General features: G+C 36.2%; 1 protein-coding gene across 9 annotated transcripts in view; it reads right to left on the bottom strand.

The window, feature by feature from the left end:
- Nucleotides 1-21,600, bottom strand: part of LOC5575624 (putative uncharacterized protein DDB_G0277255) — a 221,699-nt gene that overhangs the window by 172,355 nt on the left and 27,744 nt on the right. For all 9 annotated transcript variants that reach the window (XR_002500320.1, XM_021844010.1, XM_021844008.1 and 6 more), the window contains exon 2: nt 13,200-13,825. Coding sequence is in view for 8 of the 9 variants with exons in the window: in XM_021844010.1 (XP_021699702.1) it covers nt 13,200-13,277 (78 nt within the window). In the remaining variant the exon portion in view is untranslated. The remainder of the gene's footprint in view (nt 1-13,199; nt 13,826-21,600) is intronic.

Below are 21,600 nucleotides of genomic sequence, written 5' to 3'. Positions count from 1 at the left end.
ATGCCAAATAAAATAATTAATAATTTCAGGCAAAAATCGTTACAATCTTCTATTACCACGATTAATGCGTTATATGTTTAGGTTAAGTTAGGTTAAGTATATTCATAGCGTTTTTTTTCTGTTATGAGCAGGTGAAATCAACTCACCTGTAAAAAAATCTGAACTACTACGGCAAATGAAATGTAATATGTTGTTAACAAAAAGTTGATAAAATCTTTAATTTGTTTTACCAAATTAGGATGATAGTGTTGTCTAATAACACAGAACACCTAGATATAAGAAATTAATGTAATGTTTGGAATGATGCTAATAATGAAATTCAGCTTAGCTTAGCTTAGCTTAGCTTAGCTTAGACTGACTACACATATCAATGGTTGCTATTCCGTGATTGACCGAGGTCAGTGAAAATGCACAAAGAATCAACTAGAAGATCGGCTGGGATTGGCCAAAATCTTCTTCAGTGTGCATAATTCAGTGCCTCTATTTATACATGGTCAATAACGGCGCCGGCCACGTCCTTGCAGTCAGGTGGGATTGGGGGAAGGAATGTTAGTGTGTAACCTTTGCTATTTGGAGACCGTGTTTGCCTCTGCATCTCCACAAAGGTTACTGGGAGGGATGTTTGTTAATGGGGAGGATCGTTGGGTCACAGGATTCACTTTGATAAGTGATTAGACCATGATAAATAATTATTTGTGAGCTATAAATATGCTTATATGTAAATATAAAATTTTCTATTTGGTGTGAACAATATCTATGTAGAGAAAAATTATGCCGACACTTGAGGTGACGAACTTATCAAAGTTTGTTGAATAAAGTGAACCTTTCGCAAGTCTACACTCGTAGTGTCGAACCATTCAAAGTTTTTTTTTAATTACAAAAATAAAAGTAAAAGGAAAAAGGTGTTTTGAGTAAAAAAAAATTGACGTAAATAAATTATGAATCAGAGTTTATGTCGACACTCACAGTGACGAACATTTCATAGTTTGTTTAAAAATTATTAAAGGTGCAATCATACATATTTTATAGATTAGATATAGTAGCATGAAACGAGCTCACCAATTGATCCGTCATCCTTGAGCAGCAACAATCCACTTTCAGCTTCACTCGTTTGCTCGGCTATATGAAAACACACAGAGAAAATAGGCGCGCGTCCCGAAAGGGAAAACAACTGACGACTGCTCGGGCTTTCTTGACGCACTGCCAAGGAGCAAGCGTCAACGTCGAAAGATCAAAAAGAACTTATCGAACGCGGCACTTTTTCACTTTACTCGACCGATGCGCGACATGTTTGATCCTGCCCTCATCGCCGGCCCCCGCAGGAGCAAGCATCAAGGTCGAAGGATCAAACACAACTAAGCGATCACGCCACTTTTTCACTTTCACTCGACCGACGCGCGACATGTTTGATCCTGTCCTCATCGCCGGCCCCCGCAGGAGCAAGCATCAAGGTCGAAGGATCAAACACAACTAAGCGATCACGCCACTTTTTCACTTTCACTCGACCGACGCGCGACATGTTTGATCCTGCCCTCATCGCCGGCCCCCGCAGGAGCAAACGTCAAGGTCGAAGGATCAAACACAACTAAGCGATCACGCCACTTTTTCACTTTCACTCGACCGACGCGCGACATGTTTGATCCTGCCCTCATCGCCGGCCCCCGCAGGAGCAAGCATCAAGGTCGAAGGATCAAACACAACTAAGCGATCACGCCACTTTTTCACTTTCACTCGACCGACGCGCGACATGTTTGATCCTGTCCTCATCGCCGGCCCCCGCAGGAGCAAGCGTTAAGGTCGAAGGATCAAACACAACTAAGCGATCACGCCACTTTTTCACTTTCACTCGACCGACGCGCGACATGTTTGATCCTGCCCTCATCGCCGGCCCCCGCAGGAGCAAGCATCAAGGTCGAAGGATCAAACACAACTAAGCGATCACGCCACTTTTTCACTTTCACTCGACCGACGCGCGACATGTTTGATCCTGTCCTCATCGCCGGCCCCCGCAGGAGCAAGCATCAAGGTCGAAGGATCAAACACAACTAAGCGATCACGCCACTTTTTCACTTTCACTCGACCGACGCGCGACATGTTTGATCCTGTCCTCATCGCCGGCCCCCGCAGGAGCAAGCGTTAAGGTCGAAGGATCAAACACAACTAAGCGATCACGCCACTTTTTCACTTTCACTCGACCGACGCGCGACATGTTTGATCCTGCCCTCATCGCCGGCCCCCGCAGGAGCAAGCGTCAAGGTCGAAGGATCAAACACAACTCGGAATGATGCTAATAATGAAATTCAAAAAAAAAAGTTGAAAAGATTATACATATATTTTCGTTGGAAAGTGGCCGTCCACGTTGGGTAAGCTAGTTATTTAATATTTTGTTATGAACAAATGAACGGTTAGTTGAAACAAGTAAAACTTAGGAAAAAAATATTTACGAATTTTCTGTTTAATGCAGTTTTTGCACTAACTATTGATTGGGGAATCTTGGTGTCACTAACGAAAGCCGATAAACAGCTAGAGTGCCACTAATGACACAAATGTAATTGTAGCATACATTTTCTTTCTTTTCTTATACAAACTTCAAGCTTGTTGCTTGTTAGATATGATGAATTCCGTTCAAATTTTCACAGTAGAAAGAACGAATTTTTGGGTTGTAATTTAAAATTTATGCCCCTTGTTTTTTTATAATTGTTGGTCACGAATTAGTTTTACAATCCACACCATCCATCGAGCTTTTTTAGTTGTTCAGTAATATTAACGATGATCACATTTTTTCACACTTTTGATGACCGATAACATAAAACAAACACCGAACTGGTGAGGGAGTTTAGCCGAAGATATCTCGAGTAACAATTCTAAAGGGCCAATAATCGCTTTTTTCCAAATCATTGATTGGCCCCCGCTCGAAAAGGCCAATGATTGGTTCTCGCTCCATCAAAAGGGCCTACAATCGGAAAATTTCGCAAACTGTCATTGGCCTTAACATGGTGAGAGGCCAATGACTCTCTCTTGCTCATTCATTGAAAACCGAAAAGGCCTAGCCTTGGGCTAAGCACGCTAATAAAATTCTATTTTGGCCAATAAATGGGCCTTGATGAAAATCGAAAATGGGCCAAGCATTTAAACTCATTATTTTTTCCACATTTTAGTCAGTTTTCAGAATAAAATCGATTATTAGCGTGTAGTAATAGTAAATCGTTACTCAACTAGCAAGAAATCACACTGATTGATTTGAATACTGAAAAATAGGAATTGAAAATGTGGGGAATAATATTCAAATCGAATTTTCTCAAAGCCAACGATCTGAGGATTGACCCTTTTGAATTGTTACGCGAGATATAGTGAGCACGTAGCTTTTTATTAGGCCGTGTAACCTTTTTATTTGAGTTTGTCCAGCGGAAATGCAGTCAAACAAAAGCGGCATCGTTAATTTAAACGTATGCAATGCACAACCACAAGCCAATATCCTCTTTTCTCTTCCCCTGTAGTGTTCAGTGAGTAGGTAGGTATATGCTGGAGAATTGAAAATAGAAACCAACCAAGGTGATGCGGAATGATTGTACATAACTGAACACGAACTTGTGTATTTATTGGATACATCATCATGGAAAAGCTTCAACATCTTTAGCACACAAATGAACACAAGACGTGGATTTTGGCAAATGTGACCATGCATGAAGCCATCCTTTGAGGTGCGACGTGAAGCTGATGGTGATAAATGGAACAATCGATAATAAACAGAACGTGTCGTGGTGGCAAAATAGGAACATAACTAGGAAGGGAGCGATCTGCTTTCCATGTCCTTCGCAATAGAGTAACACTGGTGGATTGCAAAATGTGGTGCACCCTTCAAAACATCACATGACAATGATACAATATAAGGTAGGGCAAATGCTCTAAAATTAAAAGTTAACGTATACAATTTCATTAGACGCAATTAAATACTATATTCTTGAGGATACATCACACAAGATTTTCGTACAACTTTTTTTTTATGAAATATGTCATAAAAAGGCTTTTATCAAAACCATACGATCACATTATTACTAATTATCACCAAAATTATACCCATTTATTATTTCAGTGTTAAGTGTCAATGGGCATGTGATGCAGGATAGATGCAGATGTCTCTTTTTGACAACATTTATGGGGAAGAGAGAGGATATCGAGTTGAAAGAATAATCGATTTACCTAACTGTGAGTATAACATAACATAAGTAATTTTGCTTTTCTGTGTACATTATTATTTGCATTAGGTTAATATTAATAACAATCATTGGTGTTACCTAATATGATGCAGCTCTGTTCAGTTACAATAGCGTCACACCATGGGTGAATAAATACATTTAAAAAACTAACATGATATAAAGTGGAACAACAAATACAAAATTATGTTTTCCTAAAAGGTTTACTTTTCTTGACTGAGACTGGACTGCACTGCAATGCATATCACTTTTTGCGGTAGAACTAATCAATGATATACCTATGTGCTAGAAAAGCAGAAATGTTATAATTTAATATTTATTTTTAAAGAAATAATGTTTGACTCGTCCCTAACAATTCGATGTTTTACCCTATACATATTTGCATCCTTTAGCCGTACAGGCAGATGGTCGCCTCTTTGGATTTCACAGCCATTAGAAGAGGAAAACTTGTTGACTGGAAAAAAACGTGGGGACAGCGCAACATGTAGTCTAGCGCAACCAGCTAGAACCGAAAGAATGTCTGCAAATTTATAACGGATCGTGACGCTGGCGTCTCTTGTGCAGCTTATACACGTAAAAATTACTCTTTTATTTCATTTCCTCTTCTGCGTACAGCTTCCGCCTTCTCGTATGACTAGGTTCCTCTGACGCAGGGGTTCTCAATGTGTGGATACTAGGGAGCCGGATCTTATTCCTGGCACATTTGATTCACTTCGGCAGTGGGTTTTTTTGGAAGCTACAGATCTCATTTTTCACCACATTATGCGTCGTAGTGAAGTGCTCCTTAATGCAAAGTTTCAAACAATTCGGTCGAGAAAAAACCCCCATGCCAAAGTCAATCATGGAAGTGCCTAAGTGGTTCTGCACCCTATATGTCTGCCAAGATTGTTTCATTTTCATACATACTAAGACGTTATGATGAAATAACTTTCTAGTTGGAGCGAGTTTCATCTAGAAGAGTTGGCCCCAACTCGACTATTTCTAAATACATCGCTTTATTTGCGTGACATAACTATACACTTCAAAGCTTTTTCTAGAGTTGGCCATCCTGGCACGTTCTATTCTGCAAGATGTTTCGGTAGATCTCATAGCATAGACAATAATAGTGCAGTAATCTGACGGAGTGAGGCAAGCAACAGTGCAAATTTTAGGCACATTTTTGATTATAAAACACAAACCATCGGTTATGGGTGCCTTCAAGAATGAATAACAAACATTTTTTGTTCCTGTAACTCCATGTTACAGTTTTACTACATTTTGATATTTATGCAGATCTACGGCAAAGTATGCTCACGTCAATCACTAGAACCAACGCTCATGCTTTCACAATTCAATTACAAAAAAAAAACATTTGCATGAAACATATGGTTCGGAGACAATGTCAACAAAATAGAACCAACGCTCATATATATTTTTTGACGAAACTCGCGTGAAACATGCAGGATGTCCATTCAAATTAAGTGTTTTGATTCCCGAACTTTTCCGAGATTCCCTTTTTTAAAGCAGTATCTTAAAATACATAAAATTTTGCATGGATGCAGGATGTCCATTCAAATTAAGTGTTTTGATTCCCGAACTTTTCCGAGATTCCCTTTTTTAAAGCAGTATCTTAAAATACATAAAATTTTTTTCATCATTAAAAACTTTACTAACACTGTAAATTTTTTTGATTGTGAGATTGTTGATTATAGGAAAACTAATTAGTTAGCAATACGATTGCAGTTTCATAAATATGGGATTAAAACTAGTAGGTGCCCCGACTGACCGTTATTATGATAAACAATTGTCCATCAAATCTGAGTACAGGGCTCGATTCCTGAGGTTATTCTGCACCACTGGGCCAATAAAAAAATCTCTAGGAGGAATCTCGAGAAATCTTGATTTGAAGTATTTGACAAAAAAATTCAATATAAACCATATTAAAATTACGCAATAGCATTGAAAAAAAACTACAAAAACGTTCAAAAGGTTAGCCAAACTGTTCTAAACTTGTATACAATTGTTACCGTTATTATAATAAGAAATATTTACAATTGACCTAATTCACCAGAGTAGCTTAAGTATGTTTATTTTTCAATAGTTCACTGGTTTGAGTTAATTGATTGTTGTTTTCTATGTTGAAACGATTGAAAGGTAAAACAAATAAATTAACAATGTTTTTATTTGGCAAAAAAGGGATCTTAGAACAAATGTAGCACAACAATAATTAGAAGAAGCCATGTGATTACTGTTATTGTCGATTAAAGCAAGTATCAAACGTTTGTTTCAAATCTGGAATGATTTGGTTATGGCACAAATCTTCCAACTGGTGGGGATTGTGCCTTTGGAGCCGGCCTTCTAATACCTGATCATACGCGGATGGCTTCCACGGGGCCGCTGACCTCCACCTGATTGATGCAATATTTTATTCCGGCATTCGCACTCAGCTCATCGAAGTTTGCCGAATTTTGTTCGCTTAATAGTCTTTGCTCCTGTTCCAAATAAATGTGGTTAGAGAGCTAAGAATCAGCGTTTTATACAAAGCTATTTGCAATGATGTTTCATTTGAGCATGCTTGCATTTATCGTTGATCTTTGCATTATTATTGAAAACTGTTTTACTTCTCGAAACAATGTTCAGTGTTGTACGATACAGGATCGCTAGGTATTTTGGCAAAGTTTAGCTTTTATCAAGCAACAGTATAAAAATGTCGTTTCTCTTTGCAAGTTGCGGGTGCCTAAGCTGGCTGCGTAATCCATAAAAGAAGATATTCGTAGCCAGACATTACACGGAAAACATCATTATCACACGTCACAAGTGTTTTATGGCTCTTTAACAGCTTCAACTACATCAAGCACTGCTTCAGCATCAACACAACTGAACCTGCTTCTTTCTCTATATGCGACCGTATACGTTTGGTTAGAGTAAATGGCATTACAAGCTTATCCTAGTTGTCCCTCTTTAAACTTTTGAAACCCTGATCTACTGTACTGCGATCGATTCCAATAAAGTTATCGTCTGAAAAATCAAGGAGTATATGCGATAAAACGCAATATTGAACAGGAAATTCGGAAACTCATCTCCTTTTCATCTCATGTTATTTAACAAAAATAAGGAGGCACATCCCCTACAATTCTTCTATTAAATCGAAGTAAATAGTTACAGGTATGGAAAATGGAAGTCCTTGTTATGTTTATAGATAAATCGTACTTATTGGGGATTAATTTTAAGTACCGCCGTGCGGGGTGACATTGGGCCTAGGGGGTGACTTTGACCGCCTCTTTCAATGCTTCTCATGGCTAGTAGGTATGCCAAAATACTAATCTACGACCATCTATTGGCTATTTGTAACGTGTTTTGAAGCTTGACACATTGTTTTCATTATTCTGGCATTAGCTTGCTGTAAAAATATTGGCCCAAAGTCACCCTTATGGACCAATGTCACCCCGCACGACGGTAGTTAAAGACTTTGTTAACCTTCGAAGACTTGTGACATATGACAATCATGTTTTCTGTGTAGTTAAAATTCTATTGTTGCTGAAATTGTAGAATAGGATAATTGTTACGTAAAGTGCTGAAGGCAATACTCGGTGAAAAACTAGACGTAAATATCAAGAGCAGTACCAGATGTACAAAAAAGCAAATTTTATTAAGCAAAATGATTACGGCAGACTTCAGTGGGCTGGTCACTTGGTGTGAAAGTCGAAAAATAAGCTGTAAATTAATTATATTCAGCATTCAATGTTTCACGTATATCGAACATAACATCAATATTATATTGAAATTTATTTCTTAGATTTTATTATATTGAACTAAGCTTACCGATTTAAGCCATGTGAAACATACTTAAGCTACTCTGGTAAGTTAAGTCCGCTGTGAATATTTCTAATTATAACAACGATAACAGTTATACTCTAGTTGATGACAGTTAGCCCTACTTTTTTAAGCGTTTAAGTAGGGTTTTCCAGTGCTTTTACGATATTTTCAATATGGATTATATTGAACTTTTCAAACAAAAACTTCAAAACAAGATTTCTCGAGATTCCTCCTAGGGATTTTTTTTTGACGTTAACTACGTCTTACGGCAATATACTGGGTGTCAATTGAAAATCTAAAATGTTGCGACCGTCACGAAATTATGTAAGATTTTGAATGGTAATAACTCAGCCATTTATCAGTAGATTTCCACAGGGTGTCTTCTCGTTTACCGAAATCAAATTCCCTGATATTTCCAGGTTTTTCCAGGAATCACAAAATAATTCTAAGTTCAAGGAATCTAATTTTGAATGGCTACAACAAAATGATAACAAATTTTGAAATGTTAGTAGATGAGAAAACCGAATTAAGAACTATACCATTTAATTCCACTAGAGTTAACTCTAGTGGAATGAAATGGTATAGTACTAAATTCGTTTTTTTCATCTACTTATAGGTATTCCACTAAACAGCTCGAAGATTTATTATCATCATTTAAAATGTTTTCAATTTAATAGCAATTCATACACTTCAAGACATTTTTTAACGCATGCAAGTGATTATGAAATCTCTCTAAGAATTTTCCTAAGGAATTTCTCAAAAAAAAAAATTGTTTTGCATATCTTGATATAAAACCTGGATTTTTCCAAAAAATACTACAAACAATACCTCAGGGATTCCAACAGGAATTCCTTCATAGATTATTTCTATTTTTTTTTTCAATAAAGCCCTTAGTCCTCTAGAGTTAAATCCGGGGATTCTTCCATCGATTTTTCTAGGACATGCTTCAAGATTCCCGTTTAAATCGTGTTGGAAAGTTCAACCAAAAATGTCTCCAGATGTCTCCAAGGATTTCTCAGGATTTTCTACAAAACTGTCCTTCAGAATTTCTTTAAGATTTAAAAGAAAATCGTGAAGTATTCCTGAAGTAAATCTTAGGGTCGCATCTGTTAAAACTTGTGTAAGCTCTTAAGCCACCCTTGATGAATAAGGATAGAAGAACAAGAAGAACTCAAACTTGAGGAAATTTAACAAGATTTTGTAGATTATGCTAAGATAATTTAAAAAAATCAATTGAATCTCTGCATAATATCCCGCAGGAATTTGTGGAGGAAGTCCTGGAAAAACATAGAACGAAATTCCTAAAAAAAAGTGTAGGAATGATCGGGAGATTTCTTGAAAAAATGCGGTAGTATTAACTGTTGTAGAGCCTTGAATGAACTTTTGAATATTCCATGGGAATTTTTTGAGTAATTCATAGAAAAAAGTTTGAAAGATTTCCACTAATCCTTGGATAAAATGCTGGAAAAATGCTTAGAAAAAAGTCTAGGGAAACTCAATAATGAAACACAGGTCGAATTTAAGAAATTGTTTGAAATGTTTTTAATATATTCACTCGGATAACCCGTCGAGAAATTTTAGGAGCAATTCTTTGGAATAACCGTAGATGAAATGGCGTAGAAATTCTTGTCGGGTTTCTTGAAAAAAATCCTCGAACGAATTTTACCAGCAACTCTTAATCTAAAATTAACCTTTGCGGGTATACTTGAATTTTTTTTGTGAAAATCTTTGGAAGATCCCTTACAGTAATGACTATAGAATCTGAAAAGTTAGTGGAGGAAGTCCTAGAATTGTCTATGGAAAATTATTCTAACTAATATCTGAAAAAAATACTGTAGGTAGCTACGTTGAAGTGCTCAAGGATTTCCTTAAGCAAATTCTGGAGAAATTCCTTTAAACATCCTTTGAAAAATTACTGAAAGAATTGATAGAAGAATTTCTTGAAGAATTTCCCGCGAGAACCCTGTCTTAGTTCTTGATAGTATTTTTGATGAAATCCATGGAGAAACCTCTACGCTAATTCCAGAAGCTGTTCCTGAGAAATATTGGAAAAAATGTTGCATTATAATCATCTGCAAGCAAGAAAGAAGAGACTATAGAGACCATTTTGGTTACAATAGAGACTTCAGAGACCTTCCATCAAAAATAGAGACTTTTTAGAGACTTGGATAACAATAAATACCAATTCTCTAATAAGAAACATGCTACCGGCCCTAGATAATCATTTACTGTTAATCCATGTTAATCCTTTACTGAGATATTCAAAACGTAAATCATGTTTCAGAAAGTCGATAGAAAACTTTTGATTTTTGACGATAGACTGTCGAACATTGGGAAAATGTCGACCCCTTTCTTACGCAACCAAACTTTATATGGCGGGACCATCATCATCATCAACTCGTTCATATTGTCTTCCACGATTCTTTTGGGTTGGGAAGCGCACTTTAAAAGTAGACCATTTTCAGCTTCTTCGCTCATTCTTCTTTTGATGTTAACTACATCTTACGGCAATATGCTTGCTTGCTTGCTTGATGGGCAACAATTCCTTGCCATGCGTTGAATCTACGCCGAACGAAGAAGCCTTCTCCATTGGACCCGGTCCTGGGCCAATCGCTTCCAGTCGCCCTGAACGTTAAGCGACCTTAAATCCTCCTCAACTGCAAAAAGCCATCTGGTGCGCGGCCTTCCACGGAGGCGACGGCCTCTCCCTGGTTCCCTGCTGAATATTTGTTTAGCTTGACGGCAATATACTGGGTGTCAATTAAAAATCTAAAATGTTGGGACCGTCACGAGAGTTTGAACTAAAGGAAGGCTGCCACTATGAAAATCGACTAAAATTCAAATGCAAAATATCACTTGGCGTAGTTAACGTCATGCGGTCGTGTCTTGTACACAACCCCCTCTGATTTTTAATTGGCCCAGTGGTTTAGGATGACCTTAGGAATCGAGCCTTGTTCTCAGATTTGCTGGACATTTTATTTTCATAATAACGGTCGGTCGGGGCACCGTGAGAGAATTATGCTGTCGTTGGACCTGTTTGATTTTTGAAAGAATTTCAGACAGGTATACCCAATCACTTCATCAAAGATTTTGCCGAGAAGGTCGTCGAGAATTTAACAAAAAGCTGCCCAAAAATATTTGAAGCAGTCATCGATCTGCGGCCCTTTGCGAGGTTTTGTGCGGCCCGCGAGCTGGTTTTAATTATAAGTGCGACGTAACCAGAATGTTCGGGTACACCTTACAGTCTTTCAACATTTTTTTAGTAGTATGATCTTTATTGAACATTTGAGAAAAACAACTGAATCCATATCTGACTTTTTTTTTGTTTACTCAAGACTTTAAAATATTGTTCGAGTCTGTAAATTTGTAAATCTCATGACATATTGAAACCTGGGTAGTCTAAAGCTTTTCAAAATTTTAATAGCTGAGGTAGTCTGAAGCTTAATCAAAATCTTAAAACTTTGAATAACTTCAGAAGTTTTTTTGGCTTCTTATTTTCATGGGTTTTTTATGACATTGAAGTTTTGTTGAAATTAGTTTTTTCTCGTAAATTAGCTTCAAAAATTTAATACCTGTTGAAGTGGAATTTTGTGTGAGGGTTATATCGAAGGTTATATGAGGGTTCTCTGCGATCGAGTGTTTCCATGCCAAAAAAAAACAACGTGTTGATATTTTATTTGGTAGTGATTTGAGAATGAGATATTGAAAATTTAGTTTAATTCGAATGTTGATCTTTTAAAAAGATTCCGGATTGTTTATAGCCATACATTTTGTTAGGTCTGAACACTCTCAAGTATCAGTAATGATTCTATGCCCCAAAACCTGAAGACCCTCATATTATTGGAAACTGGGCTTTTTGAGGTACCGTCGAAAGCTTTTGAAATTACTTTATTGCATATGTACATTGCGGTCCGTGACACGCTTTGGGAGTATAAGTCAGTAAGGCACGTATAGTCATTACGGCAAAAGATCATTGATCTAAAGTACCTTGCCGATTATTCATTCATCGGACATTTTGCCATGAAATTATTAGGAATCTCACAGAAAATTCGAGGCAAATGACTGGAAGAATTCGCTATAAATCTGCAAATACAACATTTCGTCAGATCTCATAAGGACTACATGATGTCTGCTTTGAATCTGCTTAATATTTCCAGTCAAACATTCTCAAATATCTCACAAGAAATCGGCACAAGTTGTAAGTGGAATCTTCCAAAAATCTCACAAAGAAACCAACGATTGTTACTACAGAAACCGTAAATTACCTCTACTGTACTGCTCATGTTCGCAAAGTCGACGTAAGGGCCAATATAACCAAAATGCATATTTTCATTCGTATGCATTCCTTACCTAATGATACACATGCGAACAGTGCTTATTTGTTCGAAAATATTTGAATCATAAAAGAAAAACGGATTGGAATGATCACATACACCAAATTATCCGAACAGACACACGGGTTGGCTTCTGCTTGTTCGGATACTTTAGCGTATGAACCAGGTTGCTATGACAGTGGTCAGGTGTTTACGTCAACTCATGCATATAGTCGTTCAAACTGACTGTTTGTCCGGATAAAATGATGTATGCGTTTTTATTCGACATAAATATGGCATGAAACGAAAAAGCTCCCTTAGTCTAATTTTGAATTTCAATCTTCAGCAAATGTACAGATAAATTGATTGACACTGTTAACAGATGATGACGAAGGATACAATTCTAAGTCAAACCATATTGAAAAGGATCATTGAACAATCATAAAACCTAAAATAAATTAATTGGCATATTACGTCTACGTGTGGTGAAGATGAATAAATCATTATTATAATTAAAAAAATACACGTGCTCAGGTAGGATTCGAACCTAAGATTCTTGTAAGCTAGACGAGTGCTTTACCAACTAAGCTACCAAGTCACATGATGACCCAATAACTCATAAGCTTAATTTAAAAACCATTCGGATTAGATTGGATTGCGTAATATTCATTTCGTTTTGTTAATCCAGGCTTCGACACTTGGTTGAGAAACTCTGACAACGTAATCGTAATTGAAATTTCGTTCCTTAGTGCAGAGCAAAGGAAATGTTCAAAAATTTAGACGACTTCACATCACTTCACAAGTATATTTTTACTTTCTGCTTTGATAACACAAGAGTATGGAAAATCAGCGCAATTCACAAAACAGGCCCACTTACCTTCATGTCGTTGACAATGTGCTGGAAAAGGGTGCCAATTGTGGCGCCTCCCTCGTTGCGCTCCATTCCGATATCCATGTTTTAACGTGTATGTGTGTGTTTGTTTATGTATGCTCTAATACTTGGGGAATATATTGCCCGCTACCGAAAAGGCGATCAAAAACAGTCTTCTCAGGGTCGAAGCCACTTCAATGGCGGAGCCCTGCTGTATGTTATGCACACTCTTCTCTTAGGAAAGCGGATAAATATACCGTGAAAAATCGATTATAGCCCTACTTTTTCACGCTCGCGTCGCAAACAACGATTTCAATAAGACAAGATAGGAAACTATCGACATTTTCCATCTTCTTCGGCCCGTTCACCTATTCTTGGAGGTGCTTTTACCACTCATTATCCACCGTACACTTCCTTCCCGCGCTAGCACTAACGGCCGAAAGCCATCGAAAAAGACGTATGTTTGTTTTCACACTTTCTCTTCGATTTTCATTCACTGCACAGCTGGTCTTCTATTTTTCTAACGCGCGGAAAGACTCCCACAGATTAAGCTTCACCGACGTGCAAGCACTGAAATTTGATTCCTGGAGCGTATCCTCCTAGTTTGATATGCACAAATGATATTGGTTTTGCTGAAAAGATAAGAAAGAGAATGTTTTAATTAATTTTTGAGAATTGCAATAAAAATAACAAAGCAATGAATTCACTGAACTAACAAACTAAAATATAGCATACAGTTTGAAGCAACTTGTAAAAAGGCAACACTAAAAATTTCTCTTGCGAATTTAGCCTAAATTACATGTTACACTTGTAAATGTTTTCATTAACTCATTTTCTTAAGACATTAAATCGAAAATGTTCGATGCGTTTATGTAAAAATTTAACAATGGTGTATCATGGGAATCATCAAGAAACGTTGCTATAAATTAGTCGTCACGAGCTACTCTATTGCAAACCCCATTGTGGTGCACAGCTTCGAAAAACAAGTTGTATCACTCGTATACTAGGTGGAATCCAATGTACTCATTTTGTTAGCGAAAAAAAGCAGATCAATACTGGTAGATAATGCCAATGAAAAGGTGTTTGGTAAGAAGCAAAAACGCAAACCAATCACGAAGTAACTAAATTTTAGTGGAGAGAAGAGTGCAAAACAATATCCCCTACACGTTAGCAGACGAAGCCATCAGTAATGAACATTGAGTTTCACGAATGATACCTGGTATGGTATAATGACCGGAATTCGTTTAATTTATATTATCCTTGTAATTCGCATCACTGCGCTTGGTTGCACCAGTTTAAAGCTAATTAAAAATAACCATTAACCAATCGAACGCTGCACGTTTACCACCTGATACCTGATGGTTGGTTAGCCTCTGTGGTAAACAGTCCGGCGATTCCATTCAAACGGACGTAATGCGGACAAGTCAAGGGGACTTCGAAAAATATGGCACATGTAGAAATAACAAAAACGGATGAGAACTCTGATTGCTTAAAGCGTTCCGAAGATAATAACGTAATTTGGTCAAGGTTGTGTTGTGGACCGTGGGTAACTGGATGGAATGTCCGCTCACCTTGACAATTTTGAGTGCACTATCGAATGGTTTGTGAATGACGACTTTCTGAAATATTGATTTAACACACAATCAATTTCATTAAAATAAGCTACAACAATGTAGTAATGTATTGATACTTACATTCAAAACAAAATACTTGGAAAATTAACAATTTGTTTTATTGTACCTACAGTATTGGACAAAACATTTGTAACTTTTTCGATTTTCCATACAAAATGACCAACTTTGGTAAGCTAGATCTCAGTTATTTATAGAGAAATTTTCGTAGAACATCAGAAATAACTTGAATTTTAACATATATTTTTGAACAATTTTTCCAACCACGAGTCGAAAAAGTTACATATGTCTTGTCCAATACTGTATACCTAATGTATACCCCTATACTGTGTTCCAGAATATTATATTCGAGATGTGAGTTCTACTTTTGCTTCAGAGTTGATTTTTTTTAGACTCAAATAGAGTAAAGTGGGGCAAAAGTTCGAGTGGGGTAAGAGTTTCTTTTTGAGATTTCTAGCTCAATTCAAAACAAATCTTATAAATGTCATGGTGGTTCGAATGCTATTCAAGTAAGAGACTTTCACTCCAAATATCATAAAAATCGATTGAGAGTTGGAAAAGTTATGGCGATTTGTTGTTTTTCGACGGTAATATTGTAATTTTTGGTCAAGCTTTCGTTGCATGGAACCAATTGAAGATAATATCTTTTCCAATATTTTATGTGAGGGCGTTTCTAGGCCTATCATAAGGTTGGTTTGAGGTGTCTTAGTTTTTGCATAATTGCTTGAAAACAATTTTTGGCCCATAGTGGGGCAAAAGTTCGAATCAGCGGGGCAAAAGTTCGACCCATGTATAAAATCACGGAAAAATTTGCAAGTTGCCTTAAATCTACATATTATCTTCAAATTTAGTTAAATTTGTCTGATCATGTGAAAATTGTCACCAAAAATTTACATTTCCACTTTGTTTTGCGAAAAACTGCTATTTTTGAGTATATTACAATTAACCCGGTTTTGGGCAATTTTTTGATGAAAATTTAGTGTGTATTTTACGGCAAGCTCAAGTTTACGGCTGGTGTAAAGTATGCCTGTCATAAAAGGATCGATATTTTGTGTTTTAGCCAGCGAACTTTTGCCCCACACTAGATTCGAACTCTTGCCCCACCGGTGGGGCAAAAGTTCGAATAAGACAATCAATTTTAAAACTGTTATAACAAAAAAATGGTAAATATTTTGACACAAGTTTGTTCAGCAAAATTACAGCCAATATGTTGAAGGTTCACTGTAGGGTATTTGTTTTGTTTTAACTGCTATTGTTTTCCTGGAAACTTTGATTATACCACTAAGGTCGAACTTTTGCCCCACCTTACTCTAAGGCTGATACAAATATTAAATTTCTTTTATGTCCGAGACCTTTTGGAAGGTACGAGGGGGGGGGGGGGATAAAAATAAATAAGGAACAAAAAAATAAAAATGAAAAAAAGTTATTTTTTCGAAATTTTTATTTTTAATGATAGTTGTTAAACTGTTTTTAATCATCCTCTGGATCATTATTTTACTTGTTTTTTACTTTGTAAATTGAAAAAACCTAACTGATGTCAAAAAAATGATGAATCTTTTTTTTCTCCCCTTCAAAAATTTTCGGATTTTCGAAGGGGGGGGGGTGACATAAAAGAAAATTAATATTTGTATCAGCTTAAATAATGACCAAAAACTGAAAAAAAGGTTAGTGCATTTGGTACACAACAATATTTCATGATGACGGAAGCGGAAGTTTTGAGACTAGCTGAAACCAACAACAATGAAACAGCATATTGCAATGCTACAAAAACAGCACTTTTCAGAGCTACTTTTTGTGTCTATTGATTCGTTTTTAGGGGAAAAGCACCTATTTTCGACCCAGCACTATTTTTCGACCCATCCATACAATTTTAGCCTGCTTTGTATGAAAATCCGAAAATAGGTACAGGTACTACTTTTCCCCTAGTTCTCTGTGGACACATGCTTTCAGTTTTTGTGGAACCCTTTGAATTGAATCCTTCTTGAACACCGTCTAGCATATCATAGGTTGACTGCACATGTCAATGGTTGCTACTCCGTCATTGAACGGAACTGGTAAGGATGACACTTCGATACAAATGAATAAGGGATGGAATTTTCCTCTTATTCTCGAAGTGCAATTTTAGCAGTTCTCATCAATAACGGAGCCTTACAGTCAGTTGAGATGGAGAAGGAATGTTAGTGTGGAATGATGTTGCTTCTAGAGACCGAGAAGACCTCTGCATCTCCACAATCATCACGGGAAGGGTGTTTATTAGTGAGGGAGGAAAAAGTTCTGGGAGTCATCTTTGGTCGGTTATGCGATCCATATATAAGGAACAGAAGTACAGCTTTTACTTAAAACTAGTACGTCAATATTTATAATGTCGAACTATTCAAAGGTTATTTTAGTAATGAAGAAAAAAGAAAAGTGTGTGTAAAATTATATGAAACATGAGTAAGGGTTCCTGTCGGCACTTGTATTGACGAACAATCCATAGTTTGTTTGAAAAATACATAGAGGCAACGTTGTCACAATGAAAATGTGTTACCAGCAAATAAAAGGACTATCATAAAATCATAACATAACATAAAATCTGAACAAACATTCCACTAAACATACTAAAGTTTTCTCCAGATATTATTATTTCGAAGATTTTCGCATTCAGTTCATTGAGTTTTGAGATTTTTTTCGAGCTTCGTGAGGAATTTCATCAAGAATTTCAAAGATACCTCCAAGAATTCAAACTTGAGTGTTTCTAAGGACAAACCCAAAACTAAAATTTTCGTACAGGACATCTTTAAAAGCTCAGCCAGTAATTTCGCCAGAGATACCTTCAAGGTTTCCTCTAGAAGTTTATTATGATTTTCTTCAAAATTGTTGTTCAGTATTTATTTGAGATCCCAGCAAAGAATTTCTCGAAGCATACCTCTAGAAATTGCTCTGGAGGATTCTTCCAAGGACACGAATTCCTCAAGAAGTTCTTTAATACATTTTCCAAGAAAGCCCTCAGATAAGGACTGTTCATTTAAGTAAGTGGACACCTAAATATTAACATTTTGGTGTGAAAATTCCATAAAAACAAATAAAATTTTGTTTCAGTGTGTACCCAAGTGTTTATTTTGACAGCAGACAAAAGTTGACATAAAAAAAATTATAAATTCCAAGCGATGGGTCGAATTGACATGGCAACTCGCATTTTTTTTTCTGCACAAATGGTGTACAGAAAAACTGTCGTTCCGAGATTTGGCTAAAATCGCGAAGTGTCCACATTGAATTTTTTCAACGCTTTGGCCAAAACAGATATTCCTGACGACGTACGATACATCCCAACAGAAAAATTTGGGAAAAATGATTTGGTATGGCAAGCAATTTGCTCCTGCAGTGTGAAAAAACTACATATTTCACGACGGGTTCAATCAACAGCGAAAATTACAGAACTGAATGCATTAAAAAGTTGCTTCTGCCCATCTACTGAAAGCATACCATGCCTCCATTGTTTTTGCCAGACTTAGCATCGGCTCACTATGCTTCAGCTACTTTGGAGATGCTCAAGAAGGAAAAAGTCGAATTTGTAGAAAAATGATCGAATCCATCAAATTGCTCAGAACTACGCCCCATTGAAACATATTGGGCAATAATCAAACGACATCTTAAGAAGGATGGAAGAGAAGCAAGCTCCATCGATTTTTTCAATAAAATGTGGTCACAACGAACAGCAGCACAACGAAAGGTTCCGAAAAAAGTTGTGCAGAACCTTATGGAAGGTATCATGAGAAAAGTAAGAGCATTCTCCAGCAATGCTCAATAAATGTTCAAATTTATGTGAATTTAGTCGAAATTACGTTGATTTCCATGTATTTTAGGTAAACTCATGAATTTGTTCGAAAATAAACAGTTTACTGTAAAAAACACGTGTCCACTTTCTTAAATGAACAGGCCTTACGTCTCCAGAAAGTTAGCAAAGGAAATTAATGCAAACTATTACAGAAACTTCTGTAAAAATCCGGGAGATGTTTCCAAAGGAAATCTTAAAGTAGTCTCCGATGAAACTCCTGTAGAAATTCCAGATGAGCTCTTGTAATAATCTTTGAATGCAATACTGGACTCTTGAGAAAGTCTTGCTGCGATAATTATTAACCCTTTGTCTGTATTTGGGGTCATATGACCCCAGAGCACTTTGACGAGGCTGTTACTTTTTTGTTAGTGAACTGATTTGTGATTTTTTTTTCACATGTTTGTGAGTTTCCGTGAGTTTTTTGATTTGCGGAAGGATTTTGTTCTGATTATCTTGAAAAATAGATATCTATAGTAATTTTCATGAAAATAGTACGTTGTTTATATCTTGGGCTCATATTGACCCCAAATTCAAATCGCTGTAATTTCGCCAAATACAAATGGATTTTAAATTTTTCTGCAGTTTTGGAAAACGAGTTTAATTGAGTTTTACTAAAAAATACCAGCAAAATACACATTGATTAGTTTAGAATTTCACCGGTTTTTAAGAACAATGAACTTCAAATTTTCATTTGAAAATTTCGTTTATATTTTTTTACCGTGCATACTTTTATAAATACTTTAGTATATAGGTTTTGATCAAACAATAAACAATTCAGCTACGATTCACTCAATCAAAATAAAATATTTCTGGAATAGAGAAACACGAAATATGTTTGAAAAGGGCCTATTTTACTTTTTTTATTTGAAACTTTTATATAAATATGAGTATATCTTGAAATTGATGCAAGCTACAAAAATTTACTTAAGTACTTTTCGATTGCAATTTTTCTGTACTTTCAAATAATCACATAAAAAAATATTGTTTTCCTCTATTTCGATTTTTTTTCTAAATCTGTATTTGTTTAAAAAATCATAACTTTTTTGTCCATAATTCTTCCATTTTGAAACATTGTGCAATAAATCACATAAGTTAACACCTAAAACATATCCAAAAATAATAAAAAAATCGATACTGCGTTTCTGGAGAAAATCGACTTTAAAATTTTGTTTTTGAAATAAAAAAATAATCTGTAACTTTTTTTTACCGTGCATATTTTTCTCCATATAGTCCTAAGCAATACCTACAACTTTGTAGAAGATCTCAAATCGATCGGACAAACCGTTTTCGAGTTACAGTTTTTTAAAGATTTGCAATGCATTTTCCGAAACGCCCTTCTCAAAAATAAGGCGAGGTTCAAAATGGTGGTCTGAAGGTGCAAAATGGCATTTTTGGTCATAAAGAATCTGTATGCAAATTTTCAGGCGATCCAAAAAATACAAAAATAATCGGGTTTGCGAAACGGCGTGGAACCGCTCATATGTCAAGTTTGAGTTACAAAATGCTTGTTCAGTTGGTACTATATGTTGCCAGTAGAAAAAGCTAGTGAGCTTTAAAACTAAAAACTAATATATTTCAGGATGAAGATCTCACGTACAACCTTCTATCAAAACTGCAAAGGCTAATATTTCAATTTCAAATTTCAAGTTACAACTTTGTAGAAGATCTCAAATCGATCGGACAAACCGTTTTCGAGTTACAGTTTTTTAAAGATTTGCTATGCATTTTCCGAAACGCCCTTCTCAAAAATAAGGCGAGGTTCAAAATGGTGGTCTGAAGGTGCAAAATGGCATTTTTGGTCATAAAGAATCTGTATGCAAATTTTCAGGCGATCCAAAAAATACAAAAATAATCGGGTTTGCGAAACGGCGTGGAACCGCTCATATGTCAAGTTTGAGTTACAAAATGCTTGTTCAGTTGGTATTATATGTTGCCAGTAGAAAAAGCTAGTGAGCTTTAAAACTAAAAACTAATATATTTCAGGATGAAGATCTCACGTACAACCTTCTATCAAAACTGCAAAGGCTAATATTTCAATTTCAAATTTCAATGCTCACTAACGCTTTCTAGTTATAGAATACCGAACTAACCAAGCATGCAGCACATAGTCCTAAACCTAATGAACAAATTTGCCGAAAACGCCGACATTCTAGCTGTTGTACATAGTGAGATATGTGAGTTTGAAATAGTTGTAGCTCACTAGCGCCTCCTAGTTGTAGAATGGTGAACTAAACAAACATGAGTAACTTTAAGTAGATGAAAAAACCGAATTTAGTACTATACCATTTAATTCCACTAGAGTTTGTATCCTTTGACAGATACGCGTATTTCGACCTCAACTGTAAGGCCGTCTTCAGTGTCGTGTACTAGACTCGACTACACGACACTGAAGACGGCCTTACAGTTGAGGTCGAAATACGCGTATCTGTCAAAGGATACAAACTCTAGTGGAATTAAATGGTATAGTACTAAATTCGGTTTTTTCATCTACTTATAGGTATTCTACTAAACAGCTCGAAGATTTATTATGAGTAACTTTGCCGAAGACATTAATATTCCAAATCATCAGAATTTAGTACCATTCTAATATCTAATTACAAAACGTCATACACCCGATTCTGTTTTTGCACGGATTTTTTTTACACGGCCGTGCAAAAAAAGTTTCCATACATTTTTTTACGCCAAAACCTTATTTTTGCATGAAACGTCGAGAACTGGTGTTACTTTTTTTACACGGTTTTTGAAATTTTGAACTGAAAACTTTTTTTGCACGGTACGCATCCCCCGTGCAAAAACAGAATCGGGTGTATACGCTTAGTAGAATCAGAAAACCATGTTTTTTAGCTAGAGCAATCATGCGGTGAAATTCCCAACTAACCAGTGCGTAATATAATAGCTGTTTACCTGTTACAATTTTTCATCTTTATAATTATATATAATTATAATTTGATATAGAACT

Source organism: Aedes aegypti, chromosome 2 (assembly GCF_002204515.2).
Source record: "Aedes aegypti strain LVP_AGWG chromosome 2, AaegL5.0 Primary Assembly, whole genome shotgun sequence".
In the NCBI taxonomy this organism is placed as follows: Eukaryota; Metazoa; Arthropoda; class Insecta; order Diptera; family Culicidae; genus Aedes; species Aedes aegypti.
The sequence above is the reverse complement of the archived record's forward strand: the minus strand, read 5'-3'. Positions and strand labels throughout refer to the sequence as shown.